General features: G+C 38.1%; 1 protein-coding gene across 1 annotated transcript in view; it reads left to right on the top strand.

Moving 5' to 3' along the window:
* Window positions 1–1,003: 1,003 nt before the first annotated feature.
* Window positions 1,004–20,471, top strand: part of mcamb (melanoma cell adhesion molecule b) — a 43,363-nt gene continuing 23,895 nt past the window's right edge. Inside the window, exon 1 of the mRNA XM_067450710.1 lies at window positions 1,004–1,198. Coding sequence (XP_067306811.1) covers window positions 1,141–1,198 — 58 coding nt within the window. The 5' untranslated portion in view covers window positions 1,004–1,140. The remainder of the gene's footprint in view (window positions 1,199–20,471) is intronic.

Consider the following 20,471-nt stretch of genomic DNA (forward strand, 5'->3'; position numbering starts at 1 on the left):
TTTTTAACAGTACATGAGGAAATATTGGGATAAAAATAACGTGTAAGTTCATAAGTCATGCCCTTCTGAAGAAATAGAAAACTAGCAAAATGCAAGAATATACCAGGAGACCTTTTCTTTTGCTTTGCCTTAAAGCAGAGGTCTTTAACCCTGCTCCTGGGGACCGACTACCCTGTAGAGTTTAGTTCCAATCCTAACCAAACACATCTAAAGCAGCTAATCAAGCTCTTCATAGTCGCTTGAAAACACACAGCCAGGTGTTTTGAAGTAGGTTGGAAATAAATTTTGCAGGACAGTGAGTCCCCAGGAGAAGGGCCGAAGACCTCTGTCTTAATGGGTTAGTGTTCTTTAGCCTATCATCAGACAGTTGAACAAGAATGGTGTGCAGATTAGCATGAAAGCCAAGCTATCCAAGAAGAACATAACTCTATTACAACAGTATACTTGAAAGTTTTATTAAATTATCTGTGTTTTTAAAGATCTAAATATAGGTAAAATTATTGTGTACCTAAAATAAGCAATGTCCGATATCTAATATTGACATTTGGCAGACAAGAAGTGACAAACCATTACTGTTCAAGCTAAAAGAGAAGCTCAGAAAGTCAAGGTTAGCACAACAGAGAGAGTTAAGCACAACACAACCCTAAACACACAAGTCTTGAATAGTTGAAGCAGAATAAATGTACTGTTTTTGGAATGGCAAAATTAATGTCCCGACCTTAACCCAACAGAAATGTCGTAGAAAAACTTGAAGAAAAAACACACACACACACAGTTAATAGAGTGAAGCCTGACGACATCACTGAATTGAAGCAGTGTTTTAAGATGAAGCCGAAGTGAAATTTATGCAGAAAGTTTTCACAAACTTTATACTTATAGTTTCCACACACACGCAAAAAAACCTGTATACGCTGGTATGACAATCATTTTTTTCGACTTAAATCTTGCTAATGTCAGTGTTTCATGTGCTTTAGTGTTGCAGTGTGGCATGCAGGGCGCAGCCCACAAGGTTCCTCCCACTCCTATCTCGGCACTTCACGCGCGCTCTCTGCAAACATCTGCCCTCTCTGATGATCTACAGGACACTTCAGCTCTCCAGCGAGCTCAACTCCCTCACATCAAACCTCGGATCAGGAAGACATGACCCTCCGTTATATCGCGCCGTTGGTCGTGGGACTGATCGTCCTCACGTGCAAAAGTAAGTCAAAGTTTCAATTGTGCATGACTTGTATGAAATGGTGAGATGCTTTCATCGTTCATGAGAATGTATGAGAACATTGTAACGTTACATGTAGCCTATGTAATGTCATCACAATGTAAAGGCTAAACACGATTCATGCTGCATCTGGGGTGATAAAAGCTCAAATTCTTAGGATGACGGTAATTTAAACTAATGGTTTTCAAAAGCAAATTAATTTATGGTTCAGATCATAAAAGGATTAGGCTAGAGTGATTATTATATTAGCCTATATATAAATGTAAAGTTAGCAAATACGTTGCAAGAAATGATTAAACAAAATTACCAACACCCCACATGCAGATTTGAATGAAAAGAGACAATAATAATTGTGCTGATTTCAACTTTTCGCAGTACCCTAATATTCAGTATTTCATCTTGATGTTCTTTGTCAGTAATTGGCCAAAAATGTGAAATTATCTTTAATGATCTTTGAAAGCCACTTTCATTTTTAATTTATTTATACATTATGTATTATTATTTGCTTAATGTATTATATACTTTGCATACTGTTTTCAGTTTTAGAAGGCTGGTGTTTTTAAAATTTTTACATGTTGCTAATTCTCCTAATTTTTATGCACTTTAATTTAGCAGACAAAGACACAGTGTTGTTACTTGAGTAAAACAACATTCATTGTAGCATAATGGAGTCAAAGCATTAAAAGGAGTTTTGTGGCTGATACAGTAGCAGGTCTATGTCATTCCTTTCACGAGGTCTGTGGTTAGATAACGTTTTTTAAGACTATTTACCACGAGATGATCTAATTTGTAATGAATCACTGGATCTTGCAGATGTGCTTTGTAATTGTGTTGAATATATGATGGAGTGGCCTATACATTTTTTTCATAATTAGACGTGAGAATAGGAAGGAACTGCATGCCCACCAGTGGCGTTTTCTTTGTTCGGAAGCATCTGTTAAATGACGCTTGAGTTCGTTGCATGGCATTGTTTCTCTCACCCTTTAATCTCCACAACTTCCTCAATATTTCTTCATTTTTACTTATTCTTTTGCGTAATTACCCCCTCTTCCGCTGACCACCATTCATGCTTTTCCTTATACTGACCTCCTGTTTCAGCCTCCTTCCTTTCCTGCACTTCCTTATGTTTGGAGGTCAGACTTAATCTGTAGTGCATCCATCCTTCTGTCTTTCAACTGGTGTTGCTGATTTATAAATGGACACTGATAATAGAGGATGATGTGGTCAAATCTTAATAAATTTCCTATTTATTTTACTTTAATTTACCACGATTTCTTTTCAAAAGTTGTTACTTTACTGACTGTTTTACATTACGGTATCTGCTTTTCCAAAAGAAACAAGGGCTAAAATACAATCAGATCAGTAGTCTAAAATAAATGGACTGTCTCGTCTGTTTTTTTTGGTGCTCTTGATTTTTATGTGTGTCATTTATCCATAACTATAATTTATCCCAGTGATTCCAAATATGCAGCTCTTTTCATATCTTTAATTAGATAAACCTGCTATTGATTACTATTCAGGATATATAGCCCATAATTTGGACTATTTTAGAGTTACTATTCCAAGTTGCTTGAAATGCATCACTGTGCACATTATTTAAGATAATGCATGAAATAAAATAGCACATAGATTCAGAGATGTTTATTAAACAACAATAAATTCAGCTTTTTTTAGCCAGATGGATTTCCTTCCCCAATCCCCATGGTCACATTTCAAAAGAAAATATTGGCTACTTAGTGTTACATGTTCTCTTGAACGTGGTGCCGAAATTCCAATTGTGTTTGCTGGTGTTTTGCAGCTGTCTTGTTCTGTGTCAGATTTGAACATGGTTTGAACATGGCTTGTGTGAATTGCATACATTAAACAAAGCTTCAGTGATGCTTTGAAGAGATGCCTCCCTCTCTGAGTCATTGAAAGACTTACAACACTTGGATCTCAACATTTTAGCTCATAAAGAAACAAAGTGCCTTTCTCGACACCATCTAATTAAGGGTTAAAGGCCATTTTCTATCTCAGGACTGTATCAGAGATGATGTGCGTTTACTCTTACAAAGGAATGTAGTAAAACACTAAAGGTCTTTGTATTTAATTGTACAAATAGGCATGCTAGCAGTGCTAAATTTGTCTTTAAAGTGTATAAGCGCATTTATGTAAAACATGAATACTACAACCGTTTAAAAGTTTGGAGTCGGAAAGAGTTTTTAAATGTTTTTGGAAGAAGTCTCTAATGCTCACGAAGACTGCATTTACTTGAGATGGAAAAAACACACTAAAACAGTAATATTGTAATGAGATAATATTACAATTTAAAATGTTTCCTTTTTTTCTTTTAAAGGGGGGGGGGGTGGTGGTGGTGGTGAAATGCTTTTTCATGCACACTGAGCATTTTACACTGTTAAAGACTTGGATTCCCATCCTAAACATAGACAAAGTTTCAAAAACTAATGTTGGACGTTTGATGGAGTATTTCTGTGTCAAAAATACTCCTTCCGGTTTCTCACAAGTTTCGGAGAGTTTTTTTCGAGTATGGGTCAGCTTGACGTCGATAGAGCGGAAGGTCCTTGTATGGGCCGTACGGCCTCTTCTCCCAGAAGGGTGCCTGCGCACGCGTGACTAGAGCGAGAGAGGAAATGCACGCCCATAAACACTCTCTCAGGTGCAGATCCACTCGTACGTGAACACTTATGTCGTTATAGTCCGCGCCGTGCTCCACTTTATTCCTATGGGTGACATCAAGCGAATTCAACGCTTCAGCACAGCATTCCGGGAAGGCAGCGCTGCATTTGAACCGATATGAACGCAGAAATGACGGGAAGCTTCACAACATCACGGATCTCCACGGTCACTGCTTTCACAGGACTTCACCAAATCATACCAAAGAAGTGTGTTTTTGACGGGCTCCCAGCGATAAAGGTTCGGTCCTTGTTTGGAAGCAGTCGGTGAGTAAAACTGCTTCAAATGTCTGTGCTGTTGGCTATCGTCGCGTGAGTAAACATCAGTAAACGACACGATCGTGTGCTTCGTCATTCAAATGCGCTAACGGTTACTCCATTGTTGTTCTATGTATAACGTTACACTAGTCTGACGAGCAAAACCGTTTTGCTTGCTACTGCTAAGGTTTAGTCGCATACAATAGTCCATAAACCGAATCATGTCCTCATAAACTGCGAGTAAAGACACACAAATGTTGACAGGCCACTAAATACAATACATACCACAGAGACGGACGTCCTGCTGTTGCTGATTCTCCTGTTCAATTTATTTCAGCCTCCGAATCTGATTCTGAATCATATATATTTACTAGTTGAATCTGATCGATAGCCATGGGTTTGTCCATGTTTGAGGACGTCACTGCTTTGTGCGCACTCGTCATTCTTTAGCTCCGCCCACACGATACGCCTCCAGGCGCTCTGTTTTTTTCCGGAAAGACTCGGTACAGCCCATATTTCTTTTATAAATATAACTTTTCGGCGATATGAAGGATGCAATACTACTCTATAGGTACTCAAGATTGACATGAGATTGACTGAAACTGAGTGTTTCACCCCCCTTTAATATATTTTAAATAAAATGTGATTTGTCTTCAGTTACATGATCTTTCAGAAAGCATTCTGATTTGCTGATAAAGTAACAATAACACACAAAAAAATCCTAATCCTAAAACTTTTTTAAACGTATCCTACACGTTGGCTTGGTGCACTATCCTATTTCATGGCTTGTATATTCAAAACAAAATGTAACAATGTAAAAGGCACATGTTTTTATTGTTTCTTTATCTTTGTCATCATCCATGGGAAAGCTGTAACATTCCGCTTTTCTGGATAAATGAAACTGCCGCTATTTCTCATATCACTCTGCAGACTCGCACGCCTTTGAAAACAGGCGCCATCTTGCATCTCTGTTATTGGTGCAGTCATTTACAACTTCCAAGGACCTTTACATAGCTACGTCATAAAGCATAATACAGTATGTTTGTTCCCAACAGAAGGTTGTTCAGGGAAGTTTTATTAAATTTATTTCATAGTCTGCTATAGCAATGGCCACTTCAGATATGACCGTTCCCTCTGTCTGAGCTTATCGTGTTCAGATTCCTGGCTTAAAGTCACTTTCCATTTACAGAATACGCATGCAGTCAAACCTTGTGAAGTAACCAATCAGAAAGAATCATTCCACAAGGCTGGAGCACATGTCATTACTGATGGTGACGGCATGCCTTGCATTCAGTGTGTGGTACAGTATTTGTTGTTGATGGGAGGTATTCTGGGTCTGAGCCCTGGTTTATTTGAGTGATGGATAGCAGCTGACCATCCATTAGTGTTCAATCACTGTGCTCGCCTGAGAGTCATTTCCTCTTCATGCTGCTCTCTGTTTCTGCTCTTCTCTGGTGTGGCCTCTTGCCACTCAGTTTCCAGGAATAATCTGTATGATTATTATGCATGAATATGCATTACTTTTCCGCTCTATCATATCCATCCTTTAAATATTGGTCCTTGTAACAGAAGAAGAAACCTGCTCCTGCGTATGAAATTCTGTCTATCAGTGTTGTATAAATATGTGTCTGGATAATGCGGTATTGTTGAGATTAAACTGATACAATCCAGATCTCTGCTAGCGGATAAAGCCCTGCACTCTGGTTAAACTATTGCTATATAAACGGAAGTTTGAAGGCATGGCATGGAAAAGTAATTATTGCATTTCAACAAGCTTGTTTCCCATTTTTTGCAGTTTTATGAGGAGATGCATTTAATAAAGTTTAATGGCCCTATCATACACCTAGCAGGCATGACACAAGTGTTTTTTGCCAATTTCAATCTAATGCAGTTATCATTTACACGTCCAGCGGCACGTTGTTTAAATAACAAATGCATTTGGGCCCATCGGCGTGCTGGTCTGAAAACGAGGTGTGTTCAGGCGCATTGTTGGTGCGTTGCTATTTTGAGACAACTGAAATCAACTGTGCCATTGACCAACTGAAACTTGGTCTAAAGTCAATGGTGCAATATTTTTTATTTAAAGAGCGTGTTAGTAATTGCACCTATATAGTTGTGTAGAGACGTGCACAGAGACGTGCAGCAGCAGCACAGACATTTTTAAATACGAAAAATTAAAGTATTAAAGGTGCACTATGCAACTTTTCCGTCCGCTAGATGTGGCCTATTCAAAACAAAGGTGTAGTTGGATGACGTCAAGTTTGAGCTCAGCATCTTGGGACATGTGGTCTTCACCTCACAGCCAGTGGAAAAGAATCGGGATAGGACTTGGGCAGAAAACATGTTCATAGATGCGGTTATTAATGTTACTGCAGTATGAAGAAAAGCAGGACCGAATGTTGAGGAGCTGAGCAAGGCTGCTGGAGCTATTGTTACACAAACACATGGCTCGCCAGCAGCGGGACTTTAATTATGATGGACGGGACACATTCGCAGGGCACTATTTCTGCTTTTCCCGTCATGAGTATGAGGTAATGCAGCGCTGTTTATCATATTAGATACATTTAAAGGGTTAGTTCACCAAAAAATGTAATTCATTTCATTAATGACTCACCCTACGGTTGTTACACACCAGTAAGACCTCCTTTCATCTTCCGAACACAGTTTAAGATATTTTATATTTAGTCCGAGAGCGTATCCATCCATGACCGGAAAGGGAATAAAAACATCATCAAAGTAGTCCATATGTGACATCAGTTAGTTAAATAGAACTAACTATTTTGAAGCATCGAAAATACATTTTGGTCCAAAAATAACAAAAACTACGACTTTATTCAGCATTGTCTTCTCTTCTGCGTTTGTTTTCAAACCTCAAATAAAGATTCAAACGGTCATGAATCACCGTATTGATTCATGATTCGGATCGCGTGTCAAACATTGGCAAGAGATTCTAATTAACTAACTGATGTCACATATGGACAACTTTGATGATGTTTTTATTCCCTTTCTGGTCATGGACAGTATAGTGTGCATACACGTAGATATGATGCAATTGACAGGCGACTCCCTCAGACGCAGCACATATCCAAATCTAAAACAGGCTTTTAAAGTATCGACTGATTTGCTTCACAATTTTCAAATTTAAAGGGTTAGGTCACCAAAAAATTAAAATTCTGTCAATAATTACTTACCCTAATGTCATTCGACACCCGTAAGACCTCCGTTCATCTTCGGAACAAAGCTCATCTCCCTACAGTGGTTATATAATCATTTTATGAAGTGACGAGAATTAGTTTTGGTGCACAAAAAAGCGAAATAACGTCTTGTATAGTGATGGGCCGATTTCAAAACAAAGTTTTGAACTTGTAATGAATCAGCATATTGATTCATGATTCGCAACTTTGTCTTGAAATCAGCCCATCACTATGTAAGTCGTTATTTATTTTTTCCACAAAAAAACAATTCTCGTCGATTCATAAAATGATTGTAGAATCACTGTAGTGAGATGGGCTTTGTAACGACATCTTTAGTGCCTTTATGGGTCTTGAGAGAGGAAATGACATTGGTGTCAATGAAGGCCTGTCTGAGCAATCGGATTTCAACATAATTTGTGTTCAGAAGATGAACGGCGGTCTTACGGGGGTCAAAAGACATTAGGGTAAGTAATAAATTACAGAATTTAAATTTTTGGGTGAACTAACCCTTTAACTCCACATTCCACAAATGTATACATTTTACCATTACATCCTGGGCTGGACTTACAGAAATGGTCAAATCGTGTGAAATGCACTTTTTTAGGCTTTCAAGATTTCGGGCTGCAATTCATTGCCATTATAAAGCTTGAAAGAGCCAGGACATTTTTTAATATAACTCTTGATTGTATTCGTCTGAAAGAAAAATGTTATATAAACCTAGGATCGCTTAAGGGCGAGTAAATCATGGGGTAATTTTCATTTTTGGGTGAAGTATCTATGTAGTTTTATCTTGCAAATTGTGTAATTTTAAGGATGTTTAGATATCCTTACTCAAAAACAAGACAAAATACTGATTAAGAGTTTTGTTTACAGTGTAGCTAAAGCTGTTTAATGTCACCAGTACTGAGCAAATCTGTGGACACATTCGCATACTGCGCTTTTACTGTTCTGTCTGTGGGTCCCAGCAAACAGCTGCTCACACCTGGCATTCAAACAATCACAGAACATGCTCAAGTTCAGACAGCAAGCCCGCCCTACCCCCTCAACACCACCTCTCCTGCTGTTACAGCCATATGATTCACCCTAATTGCTCAAACACTGAGTCTGTATTACTTTCAGACTATTTCCTTTTATGACCAGCACATACTCATGGCAAACTTATCTGATTGTTTGGTACAGTCAACTTTTGGGAATGTGGTTGTTAATTACTATGAATGGTCAAACTCATTATACATCGTATCTATTTATATACATATGGTCTGGTGGGTCACATAACTTCAGAGCTTAGTCCAATAATAGAGTGTCAATCATCACTGTCTGCTTAGATGAGACTCCTAGACAATAGTTTTATGGATTATTAGAAAATAAATAGCTCTTTTTTTAGTAGCTCCACTTTATGAACTTACAAGTAGCCTGTAAAGTAACTGTAAAACAAAGAAGCCCAAAACTGTTGCGTGTCGATGTAGAAATATATAGCATTTGTGGCAGCATTGAAATTTTTCCTGAGAGAAAAGAGCAGGCTAAATGTGGTCTCTGCTGGCCAGTTTGTCCAATGGTAAACCTCTTTATGTTTGCATTTGAGATCTTTATTACAAGCTACAGTTTTAACACTGGATTTTGACATGAAGGTGCTGCATTTTGAGACACAATTCATTGCCAACAAATCGGTGAAATTTAGCTGTTTTTTGCAAGGTTAATTTACCTTAACATGCTGTGAAAAATATTGTATTACCGTTCGAATGTTTGGGTTTGTAAGATTTGATTTAACTTTTATAATTTTTAGATTCTTAAATTTGACAGAAGTCTGCATTCATTTGATCAAAATGCAGTAAAAACAGTAATGTTGTGAAATATAATTGCTATTTAACATAACCTTTTTTTTCTATTTATTCCTATGATGACAGCTGAATTTTTAACATCATCACTCAATCCTTCTAGTGTCACGTGATCCTTCTGAAATCTTTCTATACTGATTGGCTGCTCAAGTAACATTTATTAATATCATCTGAAAGCAGTATGCAGTACACTTTATAAATGTGCATTCTTTTATGCATTTCTTTTGTAAATGTTGTATCCCTGTTCATCATCTAAACTTCTGCAAAACATTTTGGTGCATGATGAATGAATAATGAATGTAGAGACAATTGTCTCAGTCTTTGTTCAACACACTCTAACTTTGCATTATTGATAGAAGACCGATGGAGGGCAGGTTCCTTTTGTCACTTCCGTTACTGAACTGTTTACTAAAAAATAAACACATTTTGTCAATTTGAAAGATTTAAGGGTTTAAGAGAAGGTTTCAGGGAGAGCAAATGCAAATTTTAATTGAACTCATATGTTTTACTTTCATCTGTAAAAAATTAGAAGTTTAGCAGAATGTCCGAGCTGCTCTCTTCCATTCGTCTGGATGGTGATTGCGACCTGCTAAACTCCAAATAAAGGCTAAAAGTATCATAAGGTTCTAAATTGCACTATATTTCAAGTATTCAGAAGCTATACATAGATTTATGTAAGCAGTAGTTTTTCATTGAAAATAATCCTGCTTTACTGCTTTACAGAGCAGATTGGACAATCTCCAGAACACACAAATTCATACAGGTTTTTAAAGACATGGGTCAGTTGAAAATACTATTCCTAAGACACTAACGTCACTTCCTGTCCAGATTCAGTCCAAAAATTGTGCACAATTTAATTTGTTCTCCAGAACATTTGTTTTACTTTTGGGACATGAGATGTATAATGGTTAGAGGCAAGTATTGCGGTCTGAAGACAGAACTCTTCAATTTACAAAAGTCTGTTGGGCCCACAGGCCTGCCCGCTGGGAACGCAGTAGGCCTGAATGCGGCTCTTGTTCTGGAGGTCTGGAGGCTGCGTCGAGGCCTCAGAGGAACTGCACTCTGCTCAGATCTGGCCATGTGCCACAGTCTAACTGCTTCTAACATTCTGCATCTCCTTGCTACTTTAACTTAATAAGAACAAATCATTTTGGACTACATCTTTCAGATAGTATAAAAAGAATCTGAATGCTTATGTGCTGGGAAAAATGAGTTTACAGCTATTCTGTTTGCTAGACTTGACACAATGAATAGACCACAGTTCACAGGTCATTTTAAATGGATCTAAGTTATATTAATGGATCCCTTTACATCATAATGTTTGCAGATGCGGGATAGAATGAAATAGTTCATGCCATTTAGATCAGAAACTTTGGATGGCGTAGTAGGCTGCTGGGCATGATACGTCATTGTAGTTGTATGCCAGTCTTGAGTTTGTTTGGACTTCATTCAGCATATTTTGTTGGCAAGTAATATTTTAAAATGTATACTTTACAAGTCTAAATATTGTCAGGGCACAGTCAAATGATTTTAAACAGAACCGCAGTGCAGTTTTGGAGAGCATCAGTTTTTCAGCATACAAATCCGAGCCCAAACTATTTTTATGTTTGTAAATCATGTTGTGTTGAATTTGCTGTCTCATGCAACTGAGAATCACTGTGAGCTTAAAGCCAGATTTTAACAGCCTTGGTTTAATGCTCAATATGAAGGCTGCATGGCAGCAGTTAAGTAAACTGGCATTGTGATTGGCCCTCATTTTTGTGGTCTACTGAAACTATTGAGCACTTATGTGCTCTTAAAATAGAGCTCTGGATCAGGAGATCGGGATGGAAATTATGATTTGTGGATGGCCAGAGGGTGATTTTTCTCTGAATGGACGTAGTGTCTTTCAATAGCTGTTAAAATGTTAAACACACACAACTGTACATTTAATTACTAATAATCACATGGAAATGAATCTGGAATTAAAGCTCCCTTTCAAAACCAAGGGAGCTGTATTAAGAAGCATAAGTGAATAAACTGGAATGCTCAATACTTGCACTACTTGATTACTTGTTGCAACTGATTTACAATTGAGTTAAAGGATTAATTCACAGAAAGTGAAATGACGCTGTCTAGTGATACTTTGCGGAATATGGAATAGATATTTTAATTTGTAACATTTTAAATATGGATATTTTTCTTACAAAACACCATTGATTCACTTCAGAAGGCCTTTATTAACCGCTGGAGCCGTGTGGAGTATGTTTATGATGAATGGATGCACTGTTTTGATCTTGAAACTCAATGGACCTCGTCACTGCCATTATAAAGCTTGGAAGCATCAGGATATTTATTCATATAACTCTGATTGCGTTTGTCAGAAAGAAGAAAGTATATACACTTAGGATGGCTTAAGGGTGAGTACATTTCATTTTAAAGTGAACTAAGATTCTCTAATAAGCTTAAAAATTATTTTTATTATACAGAACCATTTTAAGCCAGACCCTAGGAGAATCGTTTTGGAAGATGGATGGATAGTTGGCTGGATGGACCTTTTTATCAATACTTTTCAGATCTAAAAAAAGTTTGTCAACCACATATGTAGGACTCTGTCACTAATCCATTCACTGAGCATGTTGCAGTGTATTTTGGGATTTGCTTCTCATCACAAAGGATATGTGCAACAGGCTAAAACGTGATCTCTGAGGATGCGGTATAATTAAGAAACCTAGGCAGAACGACCTTTGTGTGTGACACACATCTATGGTGTCTAAAAACTACTTTATTTAAGTTTTTTTGTCTTATGCAATTTCTTTTCTTTTAATCCACTTTTTTGGGCTTTATTTTTAGTCAAGATTTGATATAGCTGCCGATTCAATATGTATTGCAATTATTTTATTATTATTATTATTATTATTATTATTATTTAAAGTTTTTTATTTTATATTAGACGATATAAAATATAAAACCACCCACCCCTTTTCCTGCCCTTTTAAGAGTTGCACATTAAGCAAGTAAAATAAATTCTGTAACATGCAGTCAATAAAGAGAGAATGTCTTGAAACACATCTTTTTTCTGTGTTAAGAAGAGCGGTAAAAGCATACAGCAAGTTTTTTTTGGACCTGTCACATGATGTTTGATGTTTTAAACCCACATTTAGAGGGATAGTTCATTTTAAAATGAAAATTCTGTCATCCTTTACTCACCCTCAAGTTGTTTCAAACCTGTATGAATTTCTTTCTTCAGCTGAACACAAGTGAAGATATTCTGAAGAATGTCAGTAAGCAAACAGTTAACTGGAGCCATTGACTTCCATAGTGTATTTTTTTTTCCTACTATGGAAGTCAATGACTCCAGTTAACTGTTCGCAAAAAAACCTAAATAACGACTTATATGGGCCGATTTTAAAACAAAGCTTCCTGAAGCTTCGAAGCTTAATGAATCAGTGTATCAATTCATGATTCAGATCGCCAAAGTCACATGATTTCAGCAGTTTGGCGGTTTGACATGAGACCCGAATCATGAATCAATACGCTGATTCATTAAGCTCTGAGGCTTCAGGAACCAAGTTTTGAAATCGGGCCGTCACTATATAAGTCTTTATTTCGTTTTTTTTTCTTTTCACACAACTATTTTTGTTGCTTCATAAAATGACTGTAGAACCACTGCAGTGAGATTTTGTAATGACGAATTTAGTGCCTTTTATGGGTCTTGAGAGAGGAAATGACATTATGGAGGCCTTTCTGAGCCATCAGATTTCAACAAAAATATCTTCGTTTATGTTCCAGAGATGAACAAAGTTCTCACGGGTGCATGTTGAACGACATGAGGGTAATTAATGATTTTCATTTTTGGGTGAACTAACCCTTTAATCTAAGAACCAAGGCACATCATTGGTTGAGCCTTACAGTGACCGCTGTCAGATCGCTCAAACAAACAGAGCAATGGTTTAGTGCCAGTGTTTGCACTCTTCTGGGAAATCCGCGGATGAATGGCTTACTTATAGTTGTGTTTCACCTTAAACTGGTGTAGGAGAAAGTGTTTAAACATTTGAAAAATGACACACTTTAGCTTAAATGGCCAGAGCAGGTCTGACATCACCGTAAGTTCAAATTCATTTGAAATCAGTTTTTATTTGATTATATAGAAGTCTTTTAGATAAACATAAGTGAGATGCAGAGATGGCAATGATTCAAAAACAGACAACTGAGGCTCAGACTCAAACACCTTCATAATGCTGACATGAAAAGCTCACAAAGTTAAAGAGCTCGGCCGTGTGATTTCATTTTAGAAAACAGGTCCCTGTCTGTCTTTGAGAGCAGGCACTGTCAAAAGTGTTGCTTGATATGCAATGGTTTGCTGTTATAAAGAGAAATCTCGCTGTTTTCCTGCCATTACTGATGATATCAGTATAATAGCAGTATATAGCAGTAAAACAGCAAGATTTCTTAGTCTGATATGGTCACCCAGAGTCACATATTTCAGTCTATGTCCATTAGCCTAAAAGTTGATTGAATTTAGTTTTTGCTGATATGTGCATTTAAAATGTTGCCTTTCTCCTCCAAGAAAATGGACCAAAAATATTAATGACTCATCCTGTACCACACAGCTGTTTGCCCAGTCAAATTCTCTCTAGAATGAGAAAATCCCTCCCCCCAATATTTATAGCAATTGACTAGCATTGGCATATATTATGTTTTTTAAGGGATGAGACCTTAAAAAGATAGTAAATATACGTCAATACAGGATAGAAAACTGCTTTCATCGAGTCATTTCTTGGGCTCTTTATAGGCACAGTAGATTTAGTAAATTTATGAGGCTCCCAACCTTGTAACCTCTGTAAAACAGACCCCTCCATGTTCTCAGCTCAGGATTCATGACCTGAGAAATAGTTTTGCGTCATTGTGTATCCTGCATATATACTGATCTGGTGCAGGCATGCCTAATTTCTGTAGAATGGTGCCTCCTTTCCCACTTGCAAGTGAAACGGACACTTGTGGGGTTAGTGGCTGATGACAGAGCGTGAATTGTGGAGCGCCTGGCTTGCGGGACAGAGGGTGCTCCATAATAGTCATCTTATCCCAGCCATCATATGGCCAGAGATGCCAGACATTCCTCAGAGACTTCCCTCACTGATTCCCTGCTCCCCCAAATAGTCTTGTGTCCCTGGTTCTTTGCTCTGGACCTTTGCCATAAGTGTAAGTTTTCCCCAGCGATACATACCACCACAAATCCCTCTAGATGGTTCTTGACACAACATATCAAATCCTTATCCTCTGGCACCTTGTCACCTTTTTGCTGTAAACCAAAACCATTAACGTGTTTTCTGACATTCACATCTGGCTTAGATGGCCCTGCAACTTATTTCTATTCACTGCAATGACTGCAAGTTGTATATACATTACCATTAAATATAAATTAATACTTTTATTTAGCAAAGCAATATTATACAGCAGCCATCATTCTAGGTGGGCAAATGCACTCTGGTCATTGTGTGGTCTTGCCCCCTGCTCATGTTACCCCATTTGTTAGATCAGAGCAGTTGCAATGTCTTATTGTGGCAGTGCTGTAAGTGTGGCTTTACTGTAGCTTCATTTTAATTGTTACCATTTTTTTAAGAAAAAAAATTCTTGTCACCATAATATAATAGGCTGCAAATGTGCTGTGTCAATACAATGTGCCCTTTCAAAAATAAAAATATTTTGATCTTCAGTTCAAACACCACATTGAAGTCTGTTTTTGATCGTGGACTTTCCATCTCGTATCCACCGGAGACCTCTTACAGTCTTGTAAGGGGATCCATTTGCATCCATGAAGTGAAGCAGGTTGTAAACAGCCACTGGCGCAGGCTTTGAACCCGTTCAGCTATTAGCTAGTGAACAGGGATAGATGTTCCTCAGGGAGCTGATGTTGACAAGGAAAAACGGATTCTTCTCATCCTTCATTTATGCAACTTAATAATTTATGGTGTTTCCTGAAACACGAATCTCTGCTGATCACAAACATCTAAGAAGCCTTTTACGGCTTGTATGACCGTCTCCTCTACAGGCAGACACAACTGCTCACAGCCAACAGGAATTTGCTGTTTGAATCAATGAATTGCTTGGGCTCTTCCTTGGAATGAAGGCTCAAATGTAAATGTTAAAAACTTTAAAATGTAATCATTGTCTAATTCAGAGAGTGATTCCATGAATCCTCTGATCATCTCCATTTTGAGAGCTTTGTAAATGTATAAAATACCAATGTGTTACTGAGGATGGCTTGGCAAGAGTTCATAGCGATTCTTCTAATATTGCATTTCTGCTTTACAGTAGGCCATCAATACTTGACTCTCCAGTAGTAAACTGAGGTTTCTGTTTTTAAACAAATGTGGGTCTAATAGATGACACTTGGGACATATAAAACTGAAAGCATTTGGCCATTTCGTCAACTGTGGACACTTTTGGCCCTGTAGACTTTTAGAAAATAAATTATTTTAAAACACGTTTCACACTCTTATTAGTTTATTTAAAGTGATGAATTGAGAAATCAAATCTTTTGATATATTAAAGGTCATGGTAATATAAGAATATCCTGTAAGTTTCAGAGCTGAAAACTTCCTTGTTATTCAAAGAAAAGCTTTTATAGACACCAGGCCCAGAAAACGATCTTGTGCTTCATTCTTACATAATAGCACTACAAAACACACCTCTACAGAACTTGTCGGAGCTGATCGGCTCGTGCTAGCTAGCCAACAGCAATAAACATGCAGAGGAAGATAGCAAGATATTGCGCTATTCCTGGTTGTGGAAGAACACAGTCGCTGCATAAGAATGTGTAGTTGAACATTATTTTTAATGAAGTTCCAGCTCACATGGGGAAGACATGTTCACTTCATTTCACTGCGGAATCGTTTGTAAATAAATCTCCAGTCGATGCTGGATTTGGATCCAATAGGAATGGTGCAACACACTTCTGTGAGTATAATGTAAAATGTGTTTTTATTTGTAATGGTATTGCATTGTTATAGATCATTTTGCTTATATTTTACGTGTCTAACAGAGCATACTTTTAGCACCCTGGACTCAGACACGTATGGGCCAGGGCTCGCAAAGCCCGGCAGGCTGATGAATCTCATTATATTCCGTTCTGAATCTTCTCCAATCCTAGCCGTGGGCGTTTACTTCCAAGTCTCCAGTGCATCACGCCCATCAAAACCCAGCGTTTTGGAGAGAGCCTCAAAACAGTGTAGAAAATAGCCTATTACTTATTAGTTATGATGTTTTTGAATGTAAAAACACACGTAAATTATTAGTTGACCTGAGACAACAGTATAAAAGAATTTAAAAAGCCAGTTCATGACACCTTTAAAGGGTTACTTCAGCGATAAGCATATGGCTTTGTATCAGTAGAAAGCCTGGAGTATATTCAAATGATTGTGCTCCCCCTCTCATATCCATCTGAGACAAGAGATTTATGCAGTTTATTTCTGGAAAAATTCTAATTTTTTGGCCAAAGGCTAAAGACTACAGCCAGCAGAGGGAGCCATTTCCCCATGTTTTCAACTCGCGCATGGGGGATGGGAGATCACACTCACAGCTCAGCTCACATCTGCAGGCATTCATATAAGCAGAGCTATGCTGAGCAATGTAAGTGTTTTAACTTCTCAAATTAATTTCTATGAAAGTTAAGCTGCCAAAGGCATGATCTGAAAACGCGCCAGACTGAAGATGCGCTGTGAATGTATATGCCTGAGCCTGGTCGCGATTACCTCAGCTCTAATCACGAGAGCTCATTCAGCTCATTCATGACAGTAAATGACTCATGCAGCGTTAGTGCTGTGATGTTCGCGCCGCGACTAACTCATTATATTGAACAGCCACGTTTAGTACTTCATTTTAGTGTCGTTACTCCAACTCAGTCACAGTAATCCAGTAGCATTGGCTTTGGGAGTGGCCTCAGTGCAGCGAAGCATTCTGGGAATTGTAGTCTTTCCTCATGAGACAAAAATTTATTTTCTGTCTTTTCTCAGTCTAGAAGGCACCAAATTCAAAAATAATTTCACATTTCTACTACATTAATGACCCAGTTTAAATACAGTTTCATCCTCCCAGCGCTGAAGTACCCCCTTTAAAGGGGGGGGGGGGGGGTGAAATGCTGTTTCATGCATACTGATCTTTTTACACTGTTAAAGATATGGAATCCCATACTAAACATGGACAAAGTTTCAAAAGTTAAGGTGGACGTTTGATGGGAGTATTTCTTTGTCAAAAATACTACTTCCGGTTAGTCATAAGTTTCGGCAAGTTTTTTGCGATCATGCGTCCCCTTTGACGTTAATGGGGGCGGAATTTCCTTGTATGGGCCTTACGGACAATTCTACCGGAAGAGCGTGAGAGAGAGAGAGGGAGAGACCGAAAGTAACAGGCTACGCCCATCAAAGCGCTGGCTCGTAGGCTGCTGCACAGGTGATGTGCACAATTAACAATGACATCAAAAAGTGCGTTTTTGGTTGCCAGACCAAGACAGTCCTGCACAGATTCCCCAAAAACCCCGCGTTAAGGCAACAGTGGATGGAATTTGCTTTTCCGGATCAGCAACTGAGTTGCGCGAATGTTTATATCTGTTCGCTGCATTTCGGTGCCGACTGTTTCATAAACAAGGCCCAGCTTGACGCCGGATTTTCCAATCGCCTAATGCTGAATGATGGAGCAGTCCCAACGATAAAGGTCCCAACGTTAGAACCGCGGGCGGTGAGTTAGACTGCTTCAAATGTCTGTTTTTGCCTATGCTCATCAAGTAGCCCAAACATGATCACGTATAGTTACTATATATATTACTATATATAGAAATTGATCAATGGAGCATGCGATGTGTAGTGCGTGTACATTTGTTTAGCTGGCCACTATATGTGTAACTTTATGTTTGTGTATTGTAAAAGCACTCCAAACAACAATACACAAAGAGTGGGGAAATATGTTGAACTAAATAAGCGCGCTTCTTCATTCAAATGTGCTACTATTCCGTGTCTTTCTATGTAAACACTAACTTAGCCTGCCGTGCAAAACCAGTCCGCTTAATAACGTTACAATTGTCTACACAAACCACGCGTAAACACACACACACACGTGCACAACTGCACTTCCCACATGTACACCTTCAAAGACAAAAATACGACGATATAATTCAAGTATAAATATGTAAATAACACAAGCCGCTAAGCATATTATATAGTTAGTGTATAACTTGTACCACATAGAGACGTCCTGCTCTAGTCGTTTTTGCTGCTGCTCCTGTTCAACTGCAGCCTCTGGGTCTGATTCCAGATCATAGATGTATGGCTGTATCTGATTAAAAGCCATATTTTTATTTTGAATAAAGTTTTTCCCGCTGTTAGGGGTGACACAGCTTTACGACGCACTCGACTCAACACAATAGCAGCGGCGCGCACACGTCATTATTTAGCTCCGCTCACACGATACGCCCCCACCCGCTCGGCTTTTTTCGGAAAGACTCGGAACAGCGCATCTTTCTTATATAATTATTAAAAAAATAAAGACTTTTCGGAGCTATGCAGGATGCAATGCTACTCTATAGGTACTCAAGATTGACATGACACTGACTGAAACTGAGTGTTTCACCCCCCCTTTAATGTGTCCATTAGCAGGATGTCATTTTTTTCTCTCTAAAAGTAATTACAATTCCCATCACATTTCCATGTGTCACTTCCACCACATCTCAGATGTCCCCTTACAAAAAATAACTATATTTCAAGTAAATTTTATTAAGTATACTTTAGTAAAGTTTAAGCATATTTTTAAGTATACTTAATGTAGAACGTTAGCCTGATGTGGTCACACTCAATTCTAGTCAGAATATGAGTCTGAAACTACTTCATTGGGCTGTGATTATGGGGCGTGTTTCAACCGAACCAGGAAAGACCTCAATTGGATAGACCTACAACCAATCAGAGCAACGAAGCGACGTCAACAGAGCTCAACTGCACTGTGTTGCCAAGTCAGCGTTTTTTCCCCGCAGGTTGTTTTCTATGTCCGTGGGTTAAAGCGACTATTATGTGATATATAGACCCATTTGTGCAAATTTTAGCAGGCAACCTTGCCAAAATAACACACATTTTACTCCCCAAACACTTTTTTTTCTTCCGGAGAACCCCCCTGAGGGGCTATTGTTTAGGGCTAGTAGTTGGCGGGTTTTGTTGTAAAAACTTGGCAACCCTGTCTGCACCTGCGCTGGAATAAACAATCTTTGCCGGTGTTGTAAAAAATACAAGAATTTAATGATACACAGAGTACTTACTCAACATGATCATCTTTTTTGAGAGAAATTGTGAAGGTGAATGCATATACAAACAAGCTCTCCGTTTAAGATTTGAACAAATATAATCCAAGCCCCTTTGATGACGTGCATGATTACGTTACTGTTTCTCATCTGTCCGTCATCGTCTAAAGCCCACCCTGATGATTTCATTGGTCTGAACAGTATGGAGCGAGGCCAGACCGAACTGCCCGACCTAAACATTTTGTGGGCGGGGCTAAGTTCGGCTGGCTTCCAGGCAAGTAGAACGTACTTGTAAGAGTACTGTTTCAATACTACTAAATTAACACTTTCTAGTCTATAAAAGTATACTTTTAAGTTAAGTGTAAAAGTAGGGAACTTTGAGTACACAACTAGTTTACAACTAAGTTTTTTGTTTACACGGCAACTATACTACAAGTGAACTCACAATGTGCTAGTAGTTTACTTAATACTTGTAATTTTTTTGTTTATGAAAGTACACTTTTAAGTATACTCTCAGTAAACTACTAGTATAGTTTACTTATAGTTACTACTTATAGTTTTCTATTTATATATTATTTTTGCACTTTATGCTATTATGTTCCTTATGTATTCTTTTGTATACTTAGATATACCTTGTATACCTTCCACTTTAAAAACATTTTATTCTAGCTTTGTGCATGCATTCTTTTTATCAACACTAGTTTTAACAGTTAAAACAAAAATCTGAGAAAATCATTCTTTTGTCAAAAACTACATCCGGATCGGATTCAGAATGACGATCAAAATATAGCTTGAGTAAATAGGGTCCATTAACACCCCCAAAGCTTCACAGTCATTTCCTCTTCAATTCATGGGTCCGTCATCCGGCAAGATTAGGCAGTTTTGAACTTATATGCTGTTTATGCAAGTTATTTTCAATGTGCGTAAGCAATCGTCTGTCACTGTCTCACTTTCTGTATCTTTTTCATCTGTGATTTGATTTGGAGATTCTGTACTTTGAAGCATAAACAGTAAAAAAATATGGACGACGCAACT

The sequence above is a fragment of the Pseudorasbora parva genome, chromosome 8, assembly GCF_024679245.1.
Source record: "Pseudorasbora parva isolate DD20220531a chromosome 8, ASM2467924v1, whole genome shotgun sequence".
In the NCBI taxonomy this organism is placed as follows: domain Eukaryota; kingdom Metazoa; phylum Chordata; class Actinopteri; order Cypriniformes; family Gobionidae; genus Pseudorasbora; species Pseudorasbora parva.